Source organism: Stegostoma tigrinum, chromosome 1, assembly GCF_030684315.1.
Source record: "Stegostoma tigrinum isolate sSteTig4 chromosome 1, sSteTig4.hap1, whole genome shotgun sequence".
Lineage (NCBI taxonomy): Eukaryota > Metazoa > Chordata > Chondrichthyes > Orectolobiformes > Stegostomatidae > Stegostoma > Stegostoma tigrinum.
Genome location: NC_081354.1, coordinates 170642412 through 170663153, shown reverse-complemented (window position 1 = coordinate 170663153; position 20742 = coordinate 170642412). Strand labels below are relative to the sequence as shown.

Here is a 20742-nt window from a genome sequence, read left to right as displayed (position 1 = left end):
TACACAGATGATAGGCTTTTTCCATGTGTCCTGTCAAGGGCTGTGAGGGAGATTTCAGAAGGACCTTCCATATTTTTGACTGAACCGAACAACCCTTTAGGAGATGCCCTTGGTCTGATCTGATTGAGAGGAAAGGTCAGCATTTAGATCAGCAGTAGCCACTGGGATTTGAACCAAATAAACATTTGTTCCTGGCCACACAATACTAAGCCATCTCAAACAGAATGTGGCATTTGTAAGCCCCTGCTCTTTTTTATGTAAATTCCATCTTTGGGATGACTTTCGTGGTACATTTTCAAAGCATCTTCCTTTTGAGCTAATCCTTCCGTGCAGAGTGTGTGGTAGCCAGAGAGGGGGAGAGAGAGAGAGAACACAAGAAAGATAGAACTAACAACGTAACAAAGTGTGAAGCTGGATGAACACAGCAGGCCAAGCAGCATCTCAGGAGCACAAAAGCTGACGTTTCGAGCCGAGACTCTTCATCAGATGAAGGGTCTAGGCCCGAAACGTCAGCTTTTGTGCTCCTGAGATGCTGCTTGGCCTGCTGTGTTCATCCAGCTTCACACTTTTGTCATTTTGGATTCTCCAGCATCTGCAGTTCCCATTGTCACAGAACTAACAACATGTTGGTTTTACAAATGGATGTGTTTGGAATCACTAGTGTGGCATTGAGATAATTTTTCTCTTCCTACTCAGATCCAGCCTAAAAGACCAACAACAGTGTGTGTGTGGGAAAGAGCGTGGAAGGAACAGGAAGCCATGGGGCTTGCTCTTTGCAAGTTTGGCAGAAAGTTGAAATTATTCAGAATTAAAGAAATAGATATTCAGGCACCTGGAGGAATGTGTTCAGTTCAGGCAGCAGACATCAGGGAACGATGTCAAACTCTTGACACTTGCTAGAATAGTGCCACAGATGAGGGGCTTCGGTTATGTGGATTGATCACAGAAACTGGGATTTTTCTCCCGAAAGCAAGGGTTTAATGGATGTGTTCAAAGTTATGTCAAAGCTTGATAGGGTAAACAAGGAGAAACTGCTTTGACAGGCAGCCAAGTCGATAACCAGAGAACACAGATTGTAAATAATTGGTATAAAATTCAGAGGCAGATGAGGGATTTTTAAACTCAGCAAGTTGTTTTAATCTGTACTATTGTGGCCCAAGATGGTGGAAGAAGCAGACTCATTGGTAACTTTCAACAGGGAAGTTGTTTCAAACAGAAACATTTGCACAGCCATGGGGAATGTGTGGAATGAATTGGAGAGCTCCTTCAAAGAGCCAGTACAGATACTTTGGGTCAAATGGCCACCTGCTGTGTTGGAATATTCTTTGATTCGGTGAAGTGCTTGTACTGGGGAGGGGAGAGGGAGCGGTGGTGACTCACAGGGCAAATAAGTTATTTCAATCACAGGCAGCAAAGAGTTAAGGAGCATTAAACCAGCCAAGATAGTGGATTTGTCATCTAGAAAGCCAGGTTAATGTTTCACAGAAATAAGTTCAAAACTCACTGTATAGCTGTACAGTTTAAATTCAGTTGTAATTTCAGCCACCCTCAGTAATGGCGACCATACATCTGTTGTCAATTAACATAAAAACCCATCCTGTGGTGCAGTGGACCAAGGCTGGCATAGGGACACCAGCACTGCACCACAGGGTGGGTTTTTATGTTAATTGACAATAGATGTATGGTCGCCATTACTGAGGGTGGCTGAAATAGGTTCAAGTCCCACTTGCTCCAAAGATGGTATAATAACATCTCCAAACAGGTCAGTTAGGAGAATAAGTTTAAACAAAAATCTGATTCATTAGTGTCCTCAAGGGAAAGAAATTTTCCACCCTTATCAGGTCTGACTGGCATATGACTCTAGGTCTCTGCCTATTTGAGCAAGGGGAGGGAATGGCCCAGTGGTATTATTGCTGGACTCTTCATCCAGAGACCTGGATAATGTCCTGGGGACCCAGGCTCGAGTCCCTCTACAGCAGTTGGTGGAATTTGAAATCAGTAAATATCTAGAATAGGAATCTAATGATGTGGCTCACTTTAGGGAAGGAACCCACCATCGTTGCCTGGTCTGGCTGACATGTGACTCTAGACCCACTGCAATGTGGTTGACTCTTAACAGCTTGGGATGGACAATAGATGCTGCTCCAGCCAGTGACGGCCTTATCCTGTGAATGAATTTTAAAAAATTTGATTGATTCTTGTAAAATGACTTAGCAAGCTACTCAGTGCAAGGGTGACCATGAATGGGGAACAAGTGTTGTCCTGAGCAATAATGCCAATGATGCCTAAGCCATGAAACCATGAAATAAAACTCACCCCATTTAATTTTTAAAGTACTGTGATTGGCTTAAAGTGTACAGGACTAGCAAAGAACCTTCGATCGCATCTGACCTGGCCTTTGAATGTCAGTGACCTTTCACATATTGCTCAGAATGTGTGTGTGTGTGTGTGTGTGCGCGCGCGTGCGTGGGCACGTGTGTGTGAAAACAGTGCTAATCGCCTATGCAGCTCACCCTCATCAGTGTGTTGCTGCCTGTGGTGGGAGGGGACGAATTAGGCTGCTTCTCAACCTCTCCACCCCTCTCACCCACTCCAACCTCTCCCCTGCAGAACGGGCAGCCCTCCGCTCCAACCCCAACCTCACCATCAAACCCACAGACAAGGGTGGCGCAGTGGTAGTATGGCGCACTGACCTCTACATCGCCGAGGCCAAACGCCAACTCTCCGACACCACCTCCTACCGCCCCCTTGATCATGACCCCACCCCTGAGCAACAAACCATCATCTCCAACACCATTCATGACCTCATCACCTCAGGGCACCTCCCACCCACAGCCTCCAACCTTATTATTCACCAACCCCGCACGGCCTGTTTCTATCTCCTTCCCAAAATCCACAAGCCTGCCTGCCCTGGTCGACCCGTTGTCTCAGCCTGTTCCTGCCCCACCGAACTCATCTCCACCTATCTGGACTTCATTTTCTCCCCCTTTGTCCAGGAACTCCCTACCTACATCCGTGACACCTCCCACGCCCTCCACCTCCTCCAGAACCTCCAATTCCCTGGCCCCCAACACTTCATTTTCACCATGGACGTCCAGCCCCTATACACCTGTATTCCGCATGCAGATGGCCTCAAGGCCCTCCGCTTCTTCCTGTCCCACAGGCCTGACCAGTCCCCCTCCACCGACACCCTCATCCGCCTAGCCGAACTCGTCCTCACCCTCACCAACTTCTCTTTCGATTCCTCCCACTTCGTACAGACAAAGGGGGTGGCCATGGACACCTGCATGCACCCCAGCTATGCCTGCCTCTTTGTAGGTCATGTGGAACAGTCCCTCTTCTGCACCTACACAGGCCCCAAACCCCACCCCTTCCTCCGTTACATTGATGACGGTATCGGAGCCGCCTCTTGCTCCCCAGAGGAGCTCGAACAGTTCATCCACTTCACCAACACCTTCCACCCCAACCTTCAGTTCACCTGGGCCATCCCCAGCACATCCCTCACCTTCCTGGACCTCTCAGTCTCCATCTCAGGCAACGAGCTTGTAACTGATGCCCATTTCAAGCCCACCGACTCCCACAGCTACCTAGAATACACCTCCTCCCACCCACCCTCCTGCAAAAATTCCATCCCCTATTCCCAATTCCTCCACCTCCTCCACATCTGCTCCCAGGATGAGGCATTCCACTCCCGCACATCCCAGATGTCCAAGTTCTTCAAGGACTGCAACTTTCCGTCCACAGTGGTCGAGAACGCCCTTGACCCCGTCTCCCGCATTTCCCACAACACATCCCTCACACACCGCCCCCGCCACAACCACCCAAAGAGGATCCCCCTCGTCCTCACATACCACCCCACCAACCTCCGGATACAACGTATCATCCACCGACACTTCCGCCATCTACAATCCGACGCCACCAGCCAAGGCATTTTTCCATCCCAACCCTTGTCTGCTTTCCGGAGAGACCACTCTCTCCATGACTCACTTGTTCGCTCCACACTGCCCTCCAACCCCACCACACCCGGCACCTTCCGCTGCAACCGCAGGAAGTGCTACACTTGCACCCACACCTCCTCCCTCACTCCCATCCCAGGCCCCAAGATGACTTTCCATATTAAGCAGAGGTTCACCTGCACATCTGTCAATGTGGTATACTGTATCCATTATACCCGGTGTGGCATCCTCTACATTGAGGAAACCAAGCGGAGGCTTTGGGACCACTTTGCAGAACACCTCCACTCGGTTCGCAGTAAACAACTGCACCTCCCAGTCGCGAACCATTTCAAATCCCTCCCCCATTCTTTAGATGACATGTCCATCATGTGCCTCCTGCAGTGCCACAATGATGCCACCCGAAGGTTGCAGGAACAGCAACTCATATTCCGCTTGGGAACCCTGCAGCCCAATGTTATCAATGTGGACTTCACCAGCTTCAAAATCTCCCCTTCCCCTACTGCATCCCCAAACCAGCCCAGCTCTTCCCCTCCCCCCACTGCATTCCCAAACCAGCCCAGCCTGTCTCTGCGTCCCTAACCTGTTCTTCCTCTCACCCATCCCTCCCTCCCACCTCAAGCCGCACCTCCATCTCCTACCTACTAACCTCATCCCACCTCCTTGACCTGTCTGTCTTTCCTGGACTGACCTATCCCCTCCCTACCTCCCCACCTATACTCTCCCCTCCACCTATCTTCTTTTCTCTCCATCTTCGGTCCACCTACCCCCTCTCCCTATTTATTGCAGAACCCTCACCCCATCCCCCTCTCTGATGAAGGGTCTAGGCCCAAAATGTCAGCTTTTGTGCTCCTAAGATGCTGCTTGGCCTGCTGTGTTCATCTAGCCCCACACTTTGTTATCTTGGATTCTCCAGCATCTGCAGTTCCCGTTATCTCTGAGTGGAAGGATGTGAGTCTTGTCTCATTTTAGGCTTTCAGTGCAACAATGTACAGTAATACTCTCTAGTAATGAAGGAGTGTGGCAATCATTCTTTCAGTTTAAACATTGAATCAGGGACCAGTCTGTCCTCCCGCGCAAATACAAAATACCTTTTGATGCTCTTCTGAAGAAGGTATCCACCCGACATGAGTGATTACGCTTTGAAAGTATTTGATCGATTGGACAGACAGTATTTGACATCTGACCATAAAGATGTTCGGACAGGAGATGAAAAACTTACTTAAAGAATGGGATTTGAAAACATACTGTGCAGTGGAGAGAGCTGGAGAAAGCCAGGTTTAAGGAATGAATTCCAGAATTGAGGACCTAAGAAGCTGAAGGCCTTTAGTGGAGAGATTCAAACCTGAAATGCTCAAGCAGCAAAAACTGGAGGGAGTTGTGCGTACTGGAGTGAAGGAGGTTATAGAGGTTGGGAACGGTGAAGCCTTGGAACAATCCATGGGAGTGTTTCTTCTTTCCATTCATGGCTGGCCTGCATTTATTATTTCCCTAGATAACACAGTCTAGAATTGGAGGAACACAGCAGGCCAGGCAGCATTAGAGGAGCAGGAAAGTTGACATTTCGGGTTGGGGCACATGGTGTTGAGCTGCCTTCTTGACCTGCGGTAGGTTGATCCATAATGCCTTAAGGGGAGGGAATTCTAAGATTTTGACTCAATGGCAGTGAGGGAATGATGATATATTTCCAAATCAGGATGGTGAGTAGCTTGGAGGGAAACTTGCAGCTGGTGGTGTTCCCATGCTTTAACAGATAGAGGCCCAGTGTAGGCCTGAGGAACCAAAGTTGTGTCATTTACTTTTCCGATTATGAAAATCCACAGGAAATCAGCAGAGTTCAAGCCAAAGTTATACCGCTCCTCTCTAAACTTGGCAAAAACCTGCCAACTCTTAAGCAGCTGCATGATTTGTAATTTGTTTACAAAATGCTGCACTGACATAGAGCCCTCTGCGATTGTTGGCCTCTGCTGTTAAAACGCTCATGTAGTGCACATTAATTGAAGTAGTTGGTATGTGCTGCAGCCAAATCTTCTTAACCTTTACTCAGTAAAAATTAATCATCAGAAAGTTGTTTAAGTGTTTTAATGAAATGCAAAGATAAAAAGAACAGCAGCCCAATGACCAATATGAAAGAGACACCTAGCTCTGAACATGACATTAATCCAGCCTCTGGCCGTGTGAAGTCCATGTCACACGCAAAAGATCTGATGGACTGTGCAAGCTTAGACCACCCGCATGTTAATGCCACGTATGTTCCATTTAAGTACCGTGCCAGGCCTCTACAATCTAGTTATTTCAATGGAGCCGTCAGAAAAACATGGACTCAATTACAGCTTCTAAACGGGAATTACCTTAAGCTTTCTTCCGGGGGTTGCTAGGTGACCGGTAGGAATGAGCGTCATGAAATTTAATGAACTCAAAATTTTGCACTTCCAATTTGAACAGCAGCCAGACATGAAGGCTGGAATTGTGGTCTTCATAAAGCGAAGTGACACTCATTAATTTCTTTTTAACCACTCTTACTCCACTTGCCTTTATTTATCATATGGTTATTCTCTTTGATTAAGTATTGATATTCCTGTGAGACATTACTCTTAATCCTTTGGTAATACAGAACTTGAGTATTACTGAACAAAGGCACGTTTTGTCAAAGCTTTTTGTCTTGCAACAAGAAGAGCAAGGAGGGGACATAAGCAGACTTTGGCAGGTAGAATAACAGAGAACCCTAAAGCTTTCTATAGGTATGTGAGGAATAAGAGGATGACTAGCGTAGGAATAGGGCCAGTCAAAGACAGAAGTGGGAAGTTATGTGTGGACCCAGTGGAGATTGGAGAGGTGCTAAATGATTATTTCTCATCTGTTTTCACTGAGGAACAGGAGAATATTGTAGAGGAGATGACTGAGTTGCAGGCTACTAGAATTGAAAGGATTAAGGTTAGTAAGGAGGAGGTGTTATCAATTCTAGAAGATGTGAAGGTAGATAAATCACCTGGGCCAGATGGGATTTTTCCGAGGATTGTCTGGGAAGCTAGGGAGGAGGTGGCGGAGCCTTTGGCCTTGATCTTTGAGTCCTCATTGTCTACAGGTTTAGTATCAGAGGGTTGGAGAATTACAAATGTTGTGCCCTTGTTCAAGAAGGGCAATCGGGATAACCGAGGTAATTATAGACCTGTGAGCCTGACGTCTGTTGTAGGAAAAGTTTTGGAAAAGATTAAAGGAAATAGGATTTATAATCATCTCGAAAAGAATAATTTGATTGGAGATAGTCAGCATAGATTCATCAAGGGCAGGTTGTGTCTTACAAACCTCATTGAGTCTTTTGAGAAGCATGTGGATGAGGGAAAGGCAGTTGACGTGGTGTACATGAACTTCAGTAAAGCCTTTGATAAGGTTCCACATGGTAGGCGATTAGAAAAAATACAGAGGCACGGGATTGAGGGTGATTTAGCAGTTTGGATTAGAAACTAGCTTTCTGTAAAAAGGCAACAAGTGGTAGTTGATGGAAAATATTCAGCCTGGAGTCAGGTCACTAGTGGTGTGCCTCAAGGATCTGTTTTGGGACCACTGCTGTTTGTCATTTTTATAAATGACTTGGACGCAGGCATAGGTGGATGGGTTAGTAAGTTTACAGATGACACTAAAGTCGGTGAAGTGGTGGACAGTGTGGAAGAATGTTGCAGGTTGCAGGGAGACTTGGATAAACTGCAGAATTGGGCTGAAAGGTGGCAAATGAAGTTTAATACAGATAAATGTGAGGTGATTCACTTTGGGAGGAATATTAGGAAGGCAGAATACCAGGTCAGTGGAAAGATTCTTGGTAGTGTGGATGTGCAGAGGGATCTTGGTGTCCATGTACATAGATCCCTGAAAGTTGCCACCCAGGTTGATAGTGCTGTTAAGAAGGCTTACGGTGTGTTAGGTTTTATTGGTAGAGGGATTGAGTTCCAGAGCCATGATGTAATGCTGCAACTGTACAAAACACTAGTGTGGCCTCATTTGGAATATTGCCTGCAGTTCCGGTCGCCCCATTACAGGAAGGATGTGGAAGCATTGGAAAAGGTGCAGAGGAGATTTACCAGGATGTTGCCTGGTCTGGAGTGCAGGCCCTGTGAAGAAAGGCTGAGGGACTTGGGTCTGTTCTCATTGGAGAGAAGGAGGCTAAGAGGGGATTTAATAGAGACATACAGGATGATCAGAGGATTAGATAGGGTGGTCAGTGAGAGTCATTTTCTGAGGATGATGACTTCAGCTTGTACAAGGGGGCAGAGCTGCAAATTGAGGGGTGATAGATTTAACAGGCAATAGACAATAGGTGCTGGAGTAGGCCATTCGGTCCTTCGAGCCAGCACCACCATTCATTATGATTATGGCTGATCATCCACAATCAGTATCCTGTTCCTGCCTTATCCCCATAACCACTATCTTTCAGAGCTCTATCTATCTCTTTCTTGAAAGTATCCAGAGACTTGGCCTCCACTGCCTTCTGGGGCAGAGCATTCCATATATCCACCACTCTCTGGGTGAAGAAGTTTTTCCTCAACTCTGTTGTAAATGACCTACCCCTTATTTTTAAACTGTGTCCTCTGGGTCTGGACTCCCCCATCAGCGGAAACATGCTTCCTGCCTCCAGAGCGTCCAATCCCTTAGTAATCTTAAACGCCTCAATCAGATCCCCTCTCATCCTTTTAAACTCAAGTGTATACAAGCCCAGTCGCTCCAATTTTTCAACATATGATAGTCCCGCCATTCTGGGAATTGACCTCGTGAACCTACGCTGCACTCCCTCAATAGCAAGAATGTCCTTCCTCAAATTTGGAGACCAAAACTGCACTCAATACTCCAGGTGCGGTCTCACCAGGGCCCTGTACAGCTGCAGAAGGACCTCTTTGCTCCTATACTCAATTCCTCTTGTGATGAAAGCCAGCATGCTATTAGCTTTCTCCACTACCTGCTGTACCTGCATGCTTGCTTTCTTTGACTGATGTACAAGAACACCTAGATCTCCTTGTGCTTCCCCTTTGCCTAACTTGACTCCATTGAGATAGTAATCTGCCTTCCTGTTCTTGCCACCAAAGTGTATAACCACACATTTATCCACATTAAACTGCATCTGCCATGCATCCGTCCACTCACCTAGCCTGTCCAGGTCACTCTGTATTCTCATAACATCCTCCTCACATTTCACACTGCCAGCCAACTTTGTGTCATCAGCAAATTTGCTAATATTACTTCTAATGCCTTCGTCTATATCATTAATATATATCGTAAACAGCTGCGGTCCCAGCACCGAACCTTGTGGTACCCCACTGGTCACTGCCTGCCATTCAGAAAGGGAGCCGTTTATCACTACTCTTTGCTTCCTGTCAGCCAGCCAATTTTCAATCCAACTCAGTATTTTTCCCCCAATACCATGTGCCCTAATTTTGTTCACCAATCTCCTATGCGTGACTTTATCAAAGGCTTTCTGAAAGTCCAGGTGCACTACATCCACTGGTTCTCCCTTATCCATCTTCATAGATACAACCTCAAAAAATTCCGGAAGATTAGTCAAGCACGATTTCCCCTTCGTAAATCCATGCTGACTCTGACCTATTCTGTTACTGCTATCCAAATGAGTCGTAATTTCATCTTTTATAATTGACTCCAGCAACTTTCCCACCACTGACGTCAGGCTAACCGGTCTATATTTTCCTGTTTTGTCTCTCCCTCCCTTCTTGAAAAGTGGGACAACATTTGCCACCTTCCAATCTGCAGGAACTGATCCTGAATCTATAAAACATTGGAAAATAATTACCAAAGCTTCCACGATTTCTAGAGCCACCTCCTTAAGTACCCTGGGATGCAGACCATCAGGTCCCGGGGACTTATCGCCTTCAGACCTACCAGTCCATCCAACACCATTTCCTGCCTAATATAAATTCCCTTCAGTTCATCCATTACCCTAGGTCCTTCAGCCACTATTGCATCTGGGAGATTGCTTGTGTCTTCCCTCGTGAAGACAGATCCAAAGTACCCTGTTCAACTCTTCTGCCATTTCCTTGTTCCCCATAATAAATTCACCCGTTTCTGACTTCAAGGGCCCAATTTTAGTTGTAACCATTTTTTTTCTTTTCACATACCTAAAAAAGCTTTTACTATCCTCCTTTGTATTTTTGGCCAGTTTTCCTTCATAGCTCATTTTTTCTCTGCATATTACCTTTTTAGTTATCCGCTGTTGCTCTTTAAAAGCTTCCCAGTCCTCCGGCTTCCCGCTCATCTTTGCTACATTATACTTCTCTTTTATCTTTATACAGTCCTTAACTTCCCTTGTCAGCCACGGCTGCCCCTGCCTCCCCTTAGGATCTTTCTTCCTCTTTGGTATGAACTGATCCTGCACCTTCTGCATTAAATCCAGAAATACCTGCCACTGTTGTTCCACTGCCATCCCTGCTAGGGTATTGTACCATTGAACTTCGGCCAGCTCCTCCCTCATAGCTCCATAGTTCCCTTTATTCAACTGCAATACTGACACATCCGATTGTCCCTTCTCCCTCTCAAACTGCAGATTAAAACTTATCATATTGTGGTCACTACCTCCTAATGGCTCCTTTACTTTGAGGTCCCTGATCAAATCTGGTTCATTGTGCAACACCAGACCCAGGATTGCCTCCTCCCTGGTAGGCTCCAGTCCAAGCTGTTCTAAGAATCCATCTCGGAGGCAATCCACAAACTCCCTTTCCTGGGGTCCAGTACCACCCTGATCCTCCCAGTCTACCTGCATGTTGAAATCTCCCATAACAACTGTAGTGATACCTTTGTGACAGGCCAATTTTAACTCTTGATTCAACTTGCACCCTACATCCTGACTACTGTTTGGGGGCCTGTAGATAACTCCCATTAGGGTCTTTCTACCCTTAGAATTTCTCAGCTCTATCCATACTGACTCTACATCTCTTGATTCTCTGTCAGAGGCAGGTTCTTTACTCAGAGAGTGGTAAGGGCGTGGAATGCCCTGCCTGCCAATGTAGTTAACTCAGCCACATTAGGGGCATTTAAACAGTCTTTGGATAAGCATATGGGCAATGATGGGATAGTGTAGGGGGAGGGGCTTAGATTAGTTCACAGGTCGGCGCAACATTGAGGGCCGAAGGGCCTGTTCTGCGCTGTATTGTTCTATGTTCTATATTCTATATTCATCATCAGGACACTTGACAAGAATACCAATGTAAGTGGAAACAACATTTATATTGCGTGGGAGGTGCGTGATGATTCGTTGTCAAGTGCAATCAGCACTCTTCACTCATGCGGTATAAATGCTTTTTTCCTCCCTATTTTTCTTGTTTTCAGGAATACTTATGTATAACTCCTCTGCAACATGTCACTCTTCAACCTGGAAGAATGGAATAAAAACAAAATACCTTGGATATTGGGAATCTGGAACAATTCCTGAAAAAATGTCAAATTGGACTCAAGAATGTTCTTTGTGTGCCTTGTGTCTGCGGATGTGGAAAGTCATCCACCTCTCTGCGCTAGGACAGGTGAAGGATTGTAGTAAAATTCTGATCTATGAATGCAAAGCCTAGGTAGCTCATAAACTAGGCTTGTTAATCTTTTTAAACATTTAACTGACCATGACAACTCAAACCGGTTGCCTCTGGCAATGTCTGATTGGCAATCCAGCAATGCAATATTATCATTTTCTTCAGAACAGAATAACCCAGATGTTGAATGTTTAAGGGGGCAATCAGCAGCTAATTGGTAAAATAAAGTTTTTGCTTCTACGATAGGTGAGTAGTAACTGAAAGGTTTACCCAGTACCAGGATGGTCCATTAAACTTTTCATTTCATTCCTTTTTCCATGTTGATTATTGCTCTCGCAAGGGGCACTTATTTTTACATATATTGTCTCAAGTCTTCAACAACAGTTGGAAAATAGACAGCAAAAGGATATTGCCATTGTGAAAATGCTTGTAACTTGCTTCTGCATGCCTGTCACTTTTAATCATTCACATTTTTCAGTCCACTATAGTTTGTTGATCTTGTTTCTTCCAGCATTTTGTTCATGGCTTTTGATTCTGTGTAGAAATCCTGCTGTTCCATATTGCCAAGTGTGGTGTTCAAATGTTTGAGAATTGATCCAGCAACTAAAGAACTCCAAGGTCACTCCTCCATTGTAGAAACAGTGTAGAGACTAGAGATGGTGCAAGAGGGATTTACAGGGGTGGTATCAGGATTCAGAAGTTATAAAACCCAGGGAAGACTGAATGCAGCTAAGACTCATTTCTTAAGAAAAGAGATTTCTAAGGACAGGGGAAGCCAATAGGTTCTTTAAAATTATGAAGGGATTTGATAAGACAGATGTAGGTGGGTTTCCATTTGTGATAGGATTTCAAAAGAGGGGTGATAATTATTAGGCAGTCTAAGGCAGAGGGGAGGTGATGGCCCAGCAGTATTATTGCTAGACTGTTAATCCAGAGTCCCAGATAACATTCCGGGGAGCTGGGTTCAAATCCCACCCAAGACAGATGGTGGAATTTGAATTCGATAAAATATCTGGAATAAAGAATCTAATGATGACCGTGAATCCATTGTTGATTGTCGGGAAAAACCCATCTAGTTCACTAATGTCCTTTAGGGAAGGAAAGTGCCATCCTTACCTGGTCCAGTTGACAAGTGACTCCAGACCTGCAGCAATGTGGTTGACTCTGAACTGCCCTCTGGGCAATTAGGGATGGGCAATAAATGCTGCCGTAGCTGCCTGCCTAGCCATGGGATGCCCCCATCCTACTAATGAATAAAAAAAAACTCCAGTGAGGAGTTTCTAAGAAACTGCTTGATCCAGAATGTATTAGAATAAGGATAATTATCCATTAATCCATAGATCCATTTAAGCAATAGTTAAATACATGAAGATGAAAGGAATAGAAGGTTACGCTGACCAGTATAAATGAAGTAAAATGGAATGCATCTTGTGTACAGCATAAACACCAGCATCATCTGAATTAACTGTTTGCAAAAGCCTAGGGTTGTTTTCTCCAAAGAAGGGTAGATGGAGGAATTTTAAGATACTTAAAACATTAATAAATTAAATCTTAATGCTATTGTTATGAAGCTGGAGGCAACGTTATTTAACATACATATGAGGCAGTTTTGTTTAAAAGTGCGTCTTCAACTTAAGGTAAAATTTAGAAGTTCAGAAGCGCATCAACTTAGAGACAGGCCCTTATGAAACAAACACAAAGAACTCTGGAGAAGCTTAGCAGACCTAGCAACACCTAGACAGAGAGAAACAAGAGTGAATGTTTTCAATCCAATATGACTGTTCTTCAGAACTCCTGTGATCTGACTACCACAGGGGGAGAAGCAAATAATGGAAAATTTTGAAATATCAAGCAAGCTCTCAGATTTTCACACAGTACCTTGCAGGAAAGAGACAGCTGCGTTTTGAGACAGAAAGAGACAGAGAGTGTGAGATGAAACAACTACAGCTGTGGAGAAGCAGAAGGTTATTTTGTGTTTGCAGCTAAATAGGTTGTTTGGGCAGAGTTTGTTTTCCGAAAGAAAAGGGAAAGAAAAGACAGAACTTTGAGATTTAAGGATCAAGGAGTTGTCTAGTTAAACCTTACCGGAGAAAATCAGACCTCGATGACTTGGGCAGTGTGGATCAGATTTTGAAGGACCCTGGAAATTTAAGCCTAAGCAAGGCAGGAAGAAGTAAGGCTGCAAAGAACTGGGAATGACAGAGGACATATCTGTTTCATGTTGTATATATTGGTTGGACATTCTGCTTACAGTTATAGGGTTTGTAGGATTTACCCCAGTTGTGTTAATTAGTTAATGTGAATCTTCCCTCTCAGTTTATTATTTACCTGTTAAATAATGTTTGGTCTTTATTGAGCTTAGGTTGCTTGTTTGAGCATGAATGTCAAAATGTGAAATCAAGACCTTTAACTTTTCTGTCAGTCATTTAGAAATGCATCTTTTTTGAAAAAATGTGGGTCTCACTGACAAGTGTAACGATATGTTGGAGATTGTGATAAGATCTGTAAGCGGGGAATGAACGACTCGTGTTTTGGCAATGGATATGGCGCACAGGTCAGATTTAATTACTCACCACATAACTCAGTGAATGTGTATATGCAATGTATTACCCAGAGAGACAGTTAATATGGAAACATTTAACATCGAGGGAGAAAGATGCTGAGGACATGAACAGTTGAGAAGTATTAATGTTTGTGATTGGCCACATAATTTCCTATGATTCTTTGTAAGGATTTATTTTGTTTTGGTATGGTCCGATGATGGAGTCAGATGCTTATGAATCAGGACAGGGGTTAGGGTTAAAAGTGCACTGTTACATTACTCATGGATGTGACAGCACATTAATAATTTTCAACCTCTATAATTTTAACAAAGGCAATACTGAGTTTGAAGTTAACTCATTCAGTACTTGTTCATCACGATCTTATTGGAACTTTAGGATTCGAGGAGGCTTTACGGTATAGAGTCTGATTTTCAATACCTTTAGTACCTGTCATCGAAAGTGATATAATATGAGGAGTTCAGGGATAACATTCTTTTTTCATTCTTTGTCTTTTTTTTCAATTTGGATTCTAAATACAGTTCCCGATTTACAGCTCAGCATATCCTTGGGCCCTTCTCCCTACCGCCCTTAACTGTCAAAATTCACCACCAATTAGACACAGAAAATAAGAGGAGAAATTGGCCATTCGCCCTGATCATGTCTGATTGTCCAACTTAGCACCTTGCTCCCATGTTCTTCTTGCATCCATTTGATCCCTGTAGTGCTAAGACCTATAACTGGTTCTTTCTTGAAAACTCTCAGAGGGTTGTTAATCTTTAGGGAAAGCAATGAAGACTGGACATTGAATGTATTCAAGGCTGGGTTAGGCAAACCTTTGATCTGCAAGGGGTCAAAAATGTGGGAATAGACAAGAAATTAGTGTTAAGGCCATTATCAATCTGCCACGATATTATTGAATGCCGAAGCTGATACCTGTTCCTAGTTCTGATGATCCAATTAATATTACACAATGCAATTTCACCCCCTTTGTCAATTTCGGTTCCTCTTTGGGCAGTACCTCTTTGATGGAAACATTAGGGGATGTATTGTTTAAACATTGTCCTAAACGTGTTGGAGTTTAGTTTGAGAAACTTGGTCGGCATGGATGAGTTGGACCCAAAGGGTCTATTTCCGTGCTGCGTGACTCCCTCTGAATCTGTGACCCGAAGTTTAAATTCTAGTCCCAAGTCCAGAGAATTAAGCTGAGACTTCAATGCAACATCTCTCACCCACTCACAGACCCAACATATGTCTTATAAAAGCCAATACTGCAGGTATCGGAAATCTGAAATGAAAATGCTAGAGAAACTGCGCAGGGAAGGGAAACAGTTAACAATTTGAGTCCGATATGTTTGTTCTGAGGAAGAATTGACTCTGTTTCTCTCTCTCCATAGTTGCTGGCAGAGCTGCTAGGTTTCTCCAACACTTTCTGTTTTTATTTCAACATGTATTAGTTTCTCCTTTTGAGTGTGCTCCACTGTCAGAGGTGCTGTCTTTGGTTTGGATACTATTCACTCAGCTCTGTCAAGTTGATGTAAAAGATCGATTTGGTTGAGAGGAAGATGGCTCTCCAGGTGTTATGGGCAATATTTATTCTGCATTCTGTGACTCACGGCTAAGTTTTGTCTGAGCAATTCTCTGTGCACATTCTGAGACCCTACTGGGCCTGGCACAGAATACATAACATAAACGGTGGTGTCACACTACACCTGCTTAATTCACCCCCTGTACTGAGTGTCTTACCAGGCCATTTTTGAGGGTAGTAAAGAGTCAACCACATTGCTATGGGTCTGCAGTCACATGTAGGCCTGAACAGGTCAGGTTGCTTTCTCTGAAGGGCGTTATTGAGCCAGATGGGTTTATATGATAAACAATGATTGTTTCATGGCTCTGTTTCAAAATGGACATGTCCTTCAGCGTAAGTCTGGGCCTGGATTATTACTACAGCACATTGCCACGATGCCACCACTGTGGCATGTGGTTTGTAAGCATACTGGATAGTCCTATCCAAACCCTAGGTTTGTGTGTCATGGCTGTGCACAATACAAAGCTGATCTAGATTAGTTTTTGTTTGGTCTGCCCTGCCATGGTCTACATTAGACGCCACTCCCATATGACAACACCCTTTGAAACCAGCCTTGCTATGCTGTCGGTCTGGTTGCAAGCCTTTTTACAAGCCCACAGTGTGTCAGTGGAATCTGGAGTAGCGTCAGTCCCTGGGAGTTAGCTAATGGATAGGAATCCTGGGACTGAAGGCTGTGGGCAAACCACGTTACGGCATTCAGATATGATCTTAATTTGTCTGAACATCCTGGTTTGTTAGTCGGGAAGCAACATGATGCCGCTAGGGAAGGAAGGCTGTGCCAGGCAATAGGAGTCAAGAGGCCAAGTTGTAACATATCTAGGAGTACCTCCAACCGAAATTGGCAGTGTTGCTGCTGGAAGCAACAGAAACCATTGCTCCTCTGACACGCAAAGCCCACAGCGAGAGAGTTAAATGACACTGACATTCAAACTTTGTGGCTGAGTTTGTGGCTGAAGAAGGCGGAGCCAAACCCAAATCTAATACATAGATCCGTTTCTTGTACTGAATTCCGGTGTTTGTACAAATCAGACTCTAAGCCATAACTTTGCCGACATTTGATCGAGTTCTCGGTAATGAAATTCCAAATGAGCAAGATGCACAGGTGAGTGTTGACAAGGACCTTCTTGTATCTCGGGCTGGGGAACCTGGGATGTTGTACTAACCATTGCTTCATTTTCTTTTTGGGAGTCAGCAACCGTGCCTCAGTTATCTGGTGTGGGCAGAGCCCTGACCTAACTTGTTCCTTGATTCCAGGAGAGGCCTCTGTCAAATGAGCAAACAGGAAGGGAGCACGATCAGAAAGTTTTTAATTTTGAAAGTGCCTGTGTATATTCCACAGCTTTATCCAGTAACATTGGAAATGATGGAGCAGGATAATTGAAGCCTTTATGAGGGCCCTTCTGTGTTATTCAGTGTGTTGTCAAAGGCAGACACCATGAATATCTCACTGTCAACACCATTCTCCATAGTATAGAACAGTGTCAGCAAAGATTTAGGTTAAAAATAATGTTCTTTTTGTATGATTCTTTCTTTGAGAAATAAGACCACTTAGCTGAATTTTGTCAAGGCCGACTTGTTGATTTTCAATGCCTTTAGTCCCTGCATTGAAAGCGATTGAAATGAGGTGTTCAGGGATAACAGTCTTCTCTCGTTCTCTGCCTTTTTTTTCAATTCGGATTGTAAATGCAATTCCCAGTTGACACCTGAGCATAACACCAGACCCTTCTCCTGACCACCCTCAACTGTCAAAATTCAAACATTGATTAAACACTGAAAATAGCAGGAGGCATCAGCCATTCAGTTCCTCGAACCTGCTCCATCATTCACCATGTTCAAATTGGATCATCCAGAGTAGCTTGTTCCCACTTTTTCCTCATATCCTTTGATCCCTTTAACTGTAAGAACTATATCTATCTCTTTCTAGAAAACATTCAATGTTGCGACCTCAACCACTTTCTGTAACAGTGAATTCCACAGGCTCATCACTGTCTGGGTGAAGAAATTTCTTCCTATCTCAGTTGGCTTACCCTTTATCCTTACATTGTGACCCCCCCACCGTCATCGGTCTGTAAGGCTGGTAGAGGCAGAAACCCTCATAACATCTAAGAAGTATTTAGTTACGCACTTGCAATGACAAGGCATACTTTCTGTTTTCTTCTTTATTCATTCATGGGGTGAGGGTGTCCTGGCTCGGACAGCATTTATTGCCCAACGAGTAGTTAGAAATCAACCACATTGCTATGGGGCTGGAGTCACATGTAGGCCAGACGAGGTAACGGTGGCAGTTTCCTTCCCTGTGGGACATTAGTAAACCAGATGGGTTTTTCCTGACAATCGACAATGAATTCACGGTCATCATTAGATTCTTAATTCCGGATATTTTATTGAATTCAAATTCCACCATCTGCCGTGGCAGGATTTGAACCCCAGAACGTTACCTGGGTCTCTGGGTTAACAGACCAGCAATAATACCACTAGGCCATCTCCTCCCCTTAAACTATGGGTGAAATGCTGGTTAATGTGATTAGAATCGTAAGTTGGTTGTTTATGACTGGTTCGGACTCGATGGATTGAAGTCTGACTGAACTCTGTGCCGTCAATCTCTGTGACTCTTGCAGAACCACATCCCCACTCCTGTACTTGTATCCTTGCGCTGTCAAAGTCACCACACCATTTACCTTTTTTTCCACCACTCGCTGTCTTTCGGAGACTGGTTCACAAGGATACCCAGGTCTTGTTGCACCTCCCCCATTTCCCAATCTATCACCATTCAGATAATAATCTGCCTTCCGATTTTGCTGATAAAATGGATAACCTCACATTTATGTACGTTATAATTCATCAGCCATGCATTTTCCCATTCACTCAACTTGTCCAAATCATATTGAAGCATGTTGCATCCTCCTCACTGTTCAGCCTCCCACCCAGCTTTTGGGAACATAGGAACAGGAGTAGACCATTCAGCCCCTCAAGTATATTCCACTATTCAGTGAGATCATGGCTGATCTGTGACCTAACTCCATATACCTGCCTTTAGCCCAGATCTCTTAATATCTTTGCTTGATAAAAATTTATTTATCTTAGATTTAAAATTAGCATAACGATCCAGGTCCATTCTTTGTGAAAGAGACCTCCAAACCTTTACCACCCTTTGTGTGTAGAAGTGTTTCTGGAACAGCCAGGCCCTAATCCTCAGACTAAGTCCTCTGGTTATAGAATCTCCAGCCATTGGAAATAGTTCATCTTTATCCGTGATAGCAAAGTGCGGAGCTGGATGAACACAGCAGGCCAAGCAACACCTTAGGAGCACAAAAGCTGATGTTTCGGGCCTGATGTTTCATCAGAAGGGTCTAGGCCCGAAACATCAGCTTTTGTGCTCCTAAGATGCTGCTTGGCCTGCTGTGTTCGTCCAGCTCCGCACATTGTTATCTCAGATTCTCCAGCATCTGCAGTTCCCATTATCTCTGATCTCTGTTCTTTGTCCGCCCTGTCTTTCGTATTAATATCTTGAAGACTTCGATCAGATCACCCTCAATTTTCTAAATTCATGAGAATACAGGCCTAAATTGTAGCATTTGTCCTTATAATTTAACCCCTGATGTCTAGGCTTCATTTTGTGCAAAGTCACAAGTCACGCACCACCAGGTTGTAGTCCAATAGGTTTATTTGATATCACAACCTTTCAGAGCACTGTTCCTTTGACAGGTAAAGTGGACCTGATGAGCTCTGAAAGCTTGTGATTTCAGATAAACTTGTTGGACTATAACCTGATGTCGTGTCACTTCTGACTTTACACACCCCAGTCCAACACCGGCACTTCCACATCATCTTGTGCATTCAGCAGTTGGATTGTCCCTTCAGGATTTCTTGTCCTGTAGGTTTATTTCCTAGAAAAATCTGAGTACATCAGCATTAGTTGAAATATTTGTATGTTCACATCATTGAAGTATAGACAAGATCATTCTTGTATGTCAGCTAAACATTTCCTGTCGTGACATTTTTGAAGTTGTTGTTCAGATTTTGCTGGTTTCCTAGCTTGATTGACTTGTATTTGAGAAGAGCTCAGGAGATTGTTTGGTGTTTATAGTGAAGTTGCTTCCTCATGCTCTTTCGGGAGCTGGTACGGACATGTGTTTCAATTGGCCACTTCCTGCACTGTACAATTCCATGATTCTGGGTCACGCTGTGATATTTGCCTTTCTCTGCCCCTAGCTCTGTCTTCTCTTTTGCATATTATTTCTCTTCAGCAGAACACTGCCATTCTGCTTTGACTTCCAACATAACTCTGCAACTATGTTGTGTTGAACTTTGCTTCTTTTCCTTGATGTCATGGTTCGGAGGATGTCAGTGGATCAAGCCGAAAATGCTTTGGTGGGGGCTACAGGTCCAGCCAAGTTAGCAGTTCACCCAGCTAGCTTGTGACTATTGCCACACATTGCATCATGTGGCTTGTTATTGTAATTTGATTGATATCACTTGCCATGTACCGCCTTGAGGCTTTTTTCCAGTGAGAGTGTCGTGTGAGTACTGTTATTCCACCCTTGTCCAAGGGAGAACGAAATAGCGAATACTTCGATAGGGGAACAAATTAGGAGAGGAGGAATTATAAATGCTGCCACAGTCCTCTTCAGCCAAATGGCCTCTTTCTGTGCTGCTGAGCTTGAAATGCTTCATTGTGAAAGTGGCTTATGCACCAGGCCTGTAATCTAGCATTTTAAGTTGTCTCTATGACCAGTTTGACAGGTTTTATGTATTTTCGGGCATACATGTTGCCTTGCAAAGATTCCTTTAGACTGCTGCCAACAGAGTGCAAGTTAAAAACACTTTGTAAAGTTCAGATTGACCCTACCTCTTATCCTGTTACCATTGCTTTCCTGGCATATAACCAGTTGTTTGTAGGAGGGGTCTGTGCCAACATTTTTAGAAGCTGCTGTATATTTCTACAGTCCGGTGACCTTTCCACATTCAGCCCTGTTGCTTGTCACTTTATGAAAAATAAGGCGCTGTGAGTTTGCCTCCAGCCAGATGTTTTATATGGTGCAGCAACGCTTACTTTAACTCCCATAGCATAAACAACTGAATAATGTGGTTTTCAAGAATCGTCAGACATTTGTTATAACTAACTAGTTATTACATATACT

The 20742-nt window shown here is 44.1% G+C and overlaps 1 protein-coding gene across 4 annotated transcripts in view; it reads left to right on the top strand.

Annotated features, from left to right (window-relative positions):
* The window catches only part of rnf24 (ring finger protein 24), a 150919-nt gene that overhangs the window by 60040 nt on the left and 70137 nt on the right, over positions 1-20742 (top strand). Inside the window, exon 1 of one of the 4 annotated variants that reach the window (XM_059650296.1) lies at positions 11652-11719. The exons of 2 other annotated variants lie outside the window; for them this stretch is intronic. Coding sequence is in view for 1 of the 2 variants with exons in the window: in XM_059650286.1 (XP_059506269.1) it covers positions 16675-16703 (29 nt within the window). In the remaining variant the exon portion in view is untranslated. Of the gene's footprint in view, positions 1-11651; positions 11720-16631; positions 16704-20742 lie in introns of those variants that run through there. One more of the 4 variants, XM_059650286.1, reaches the window with a different exon arrangement.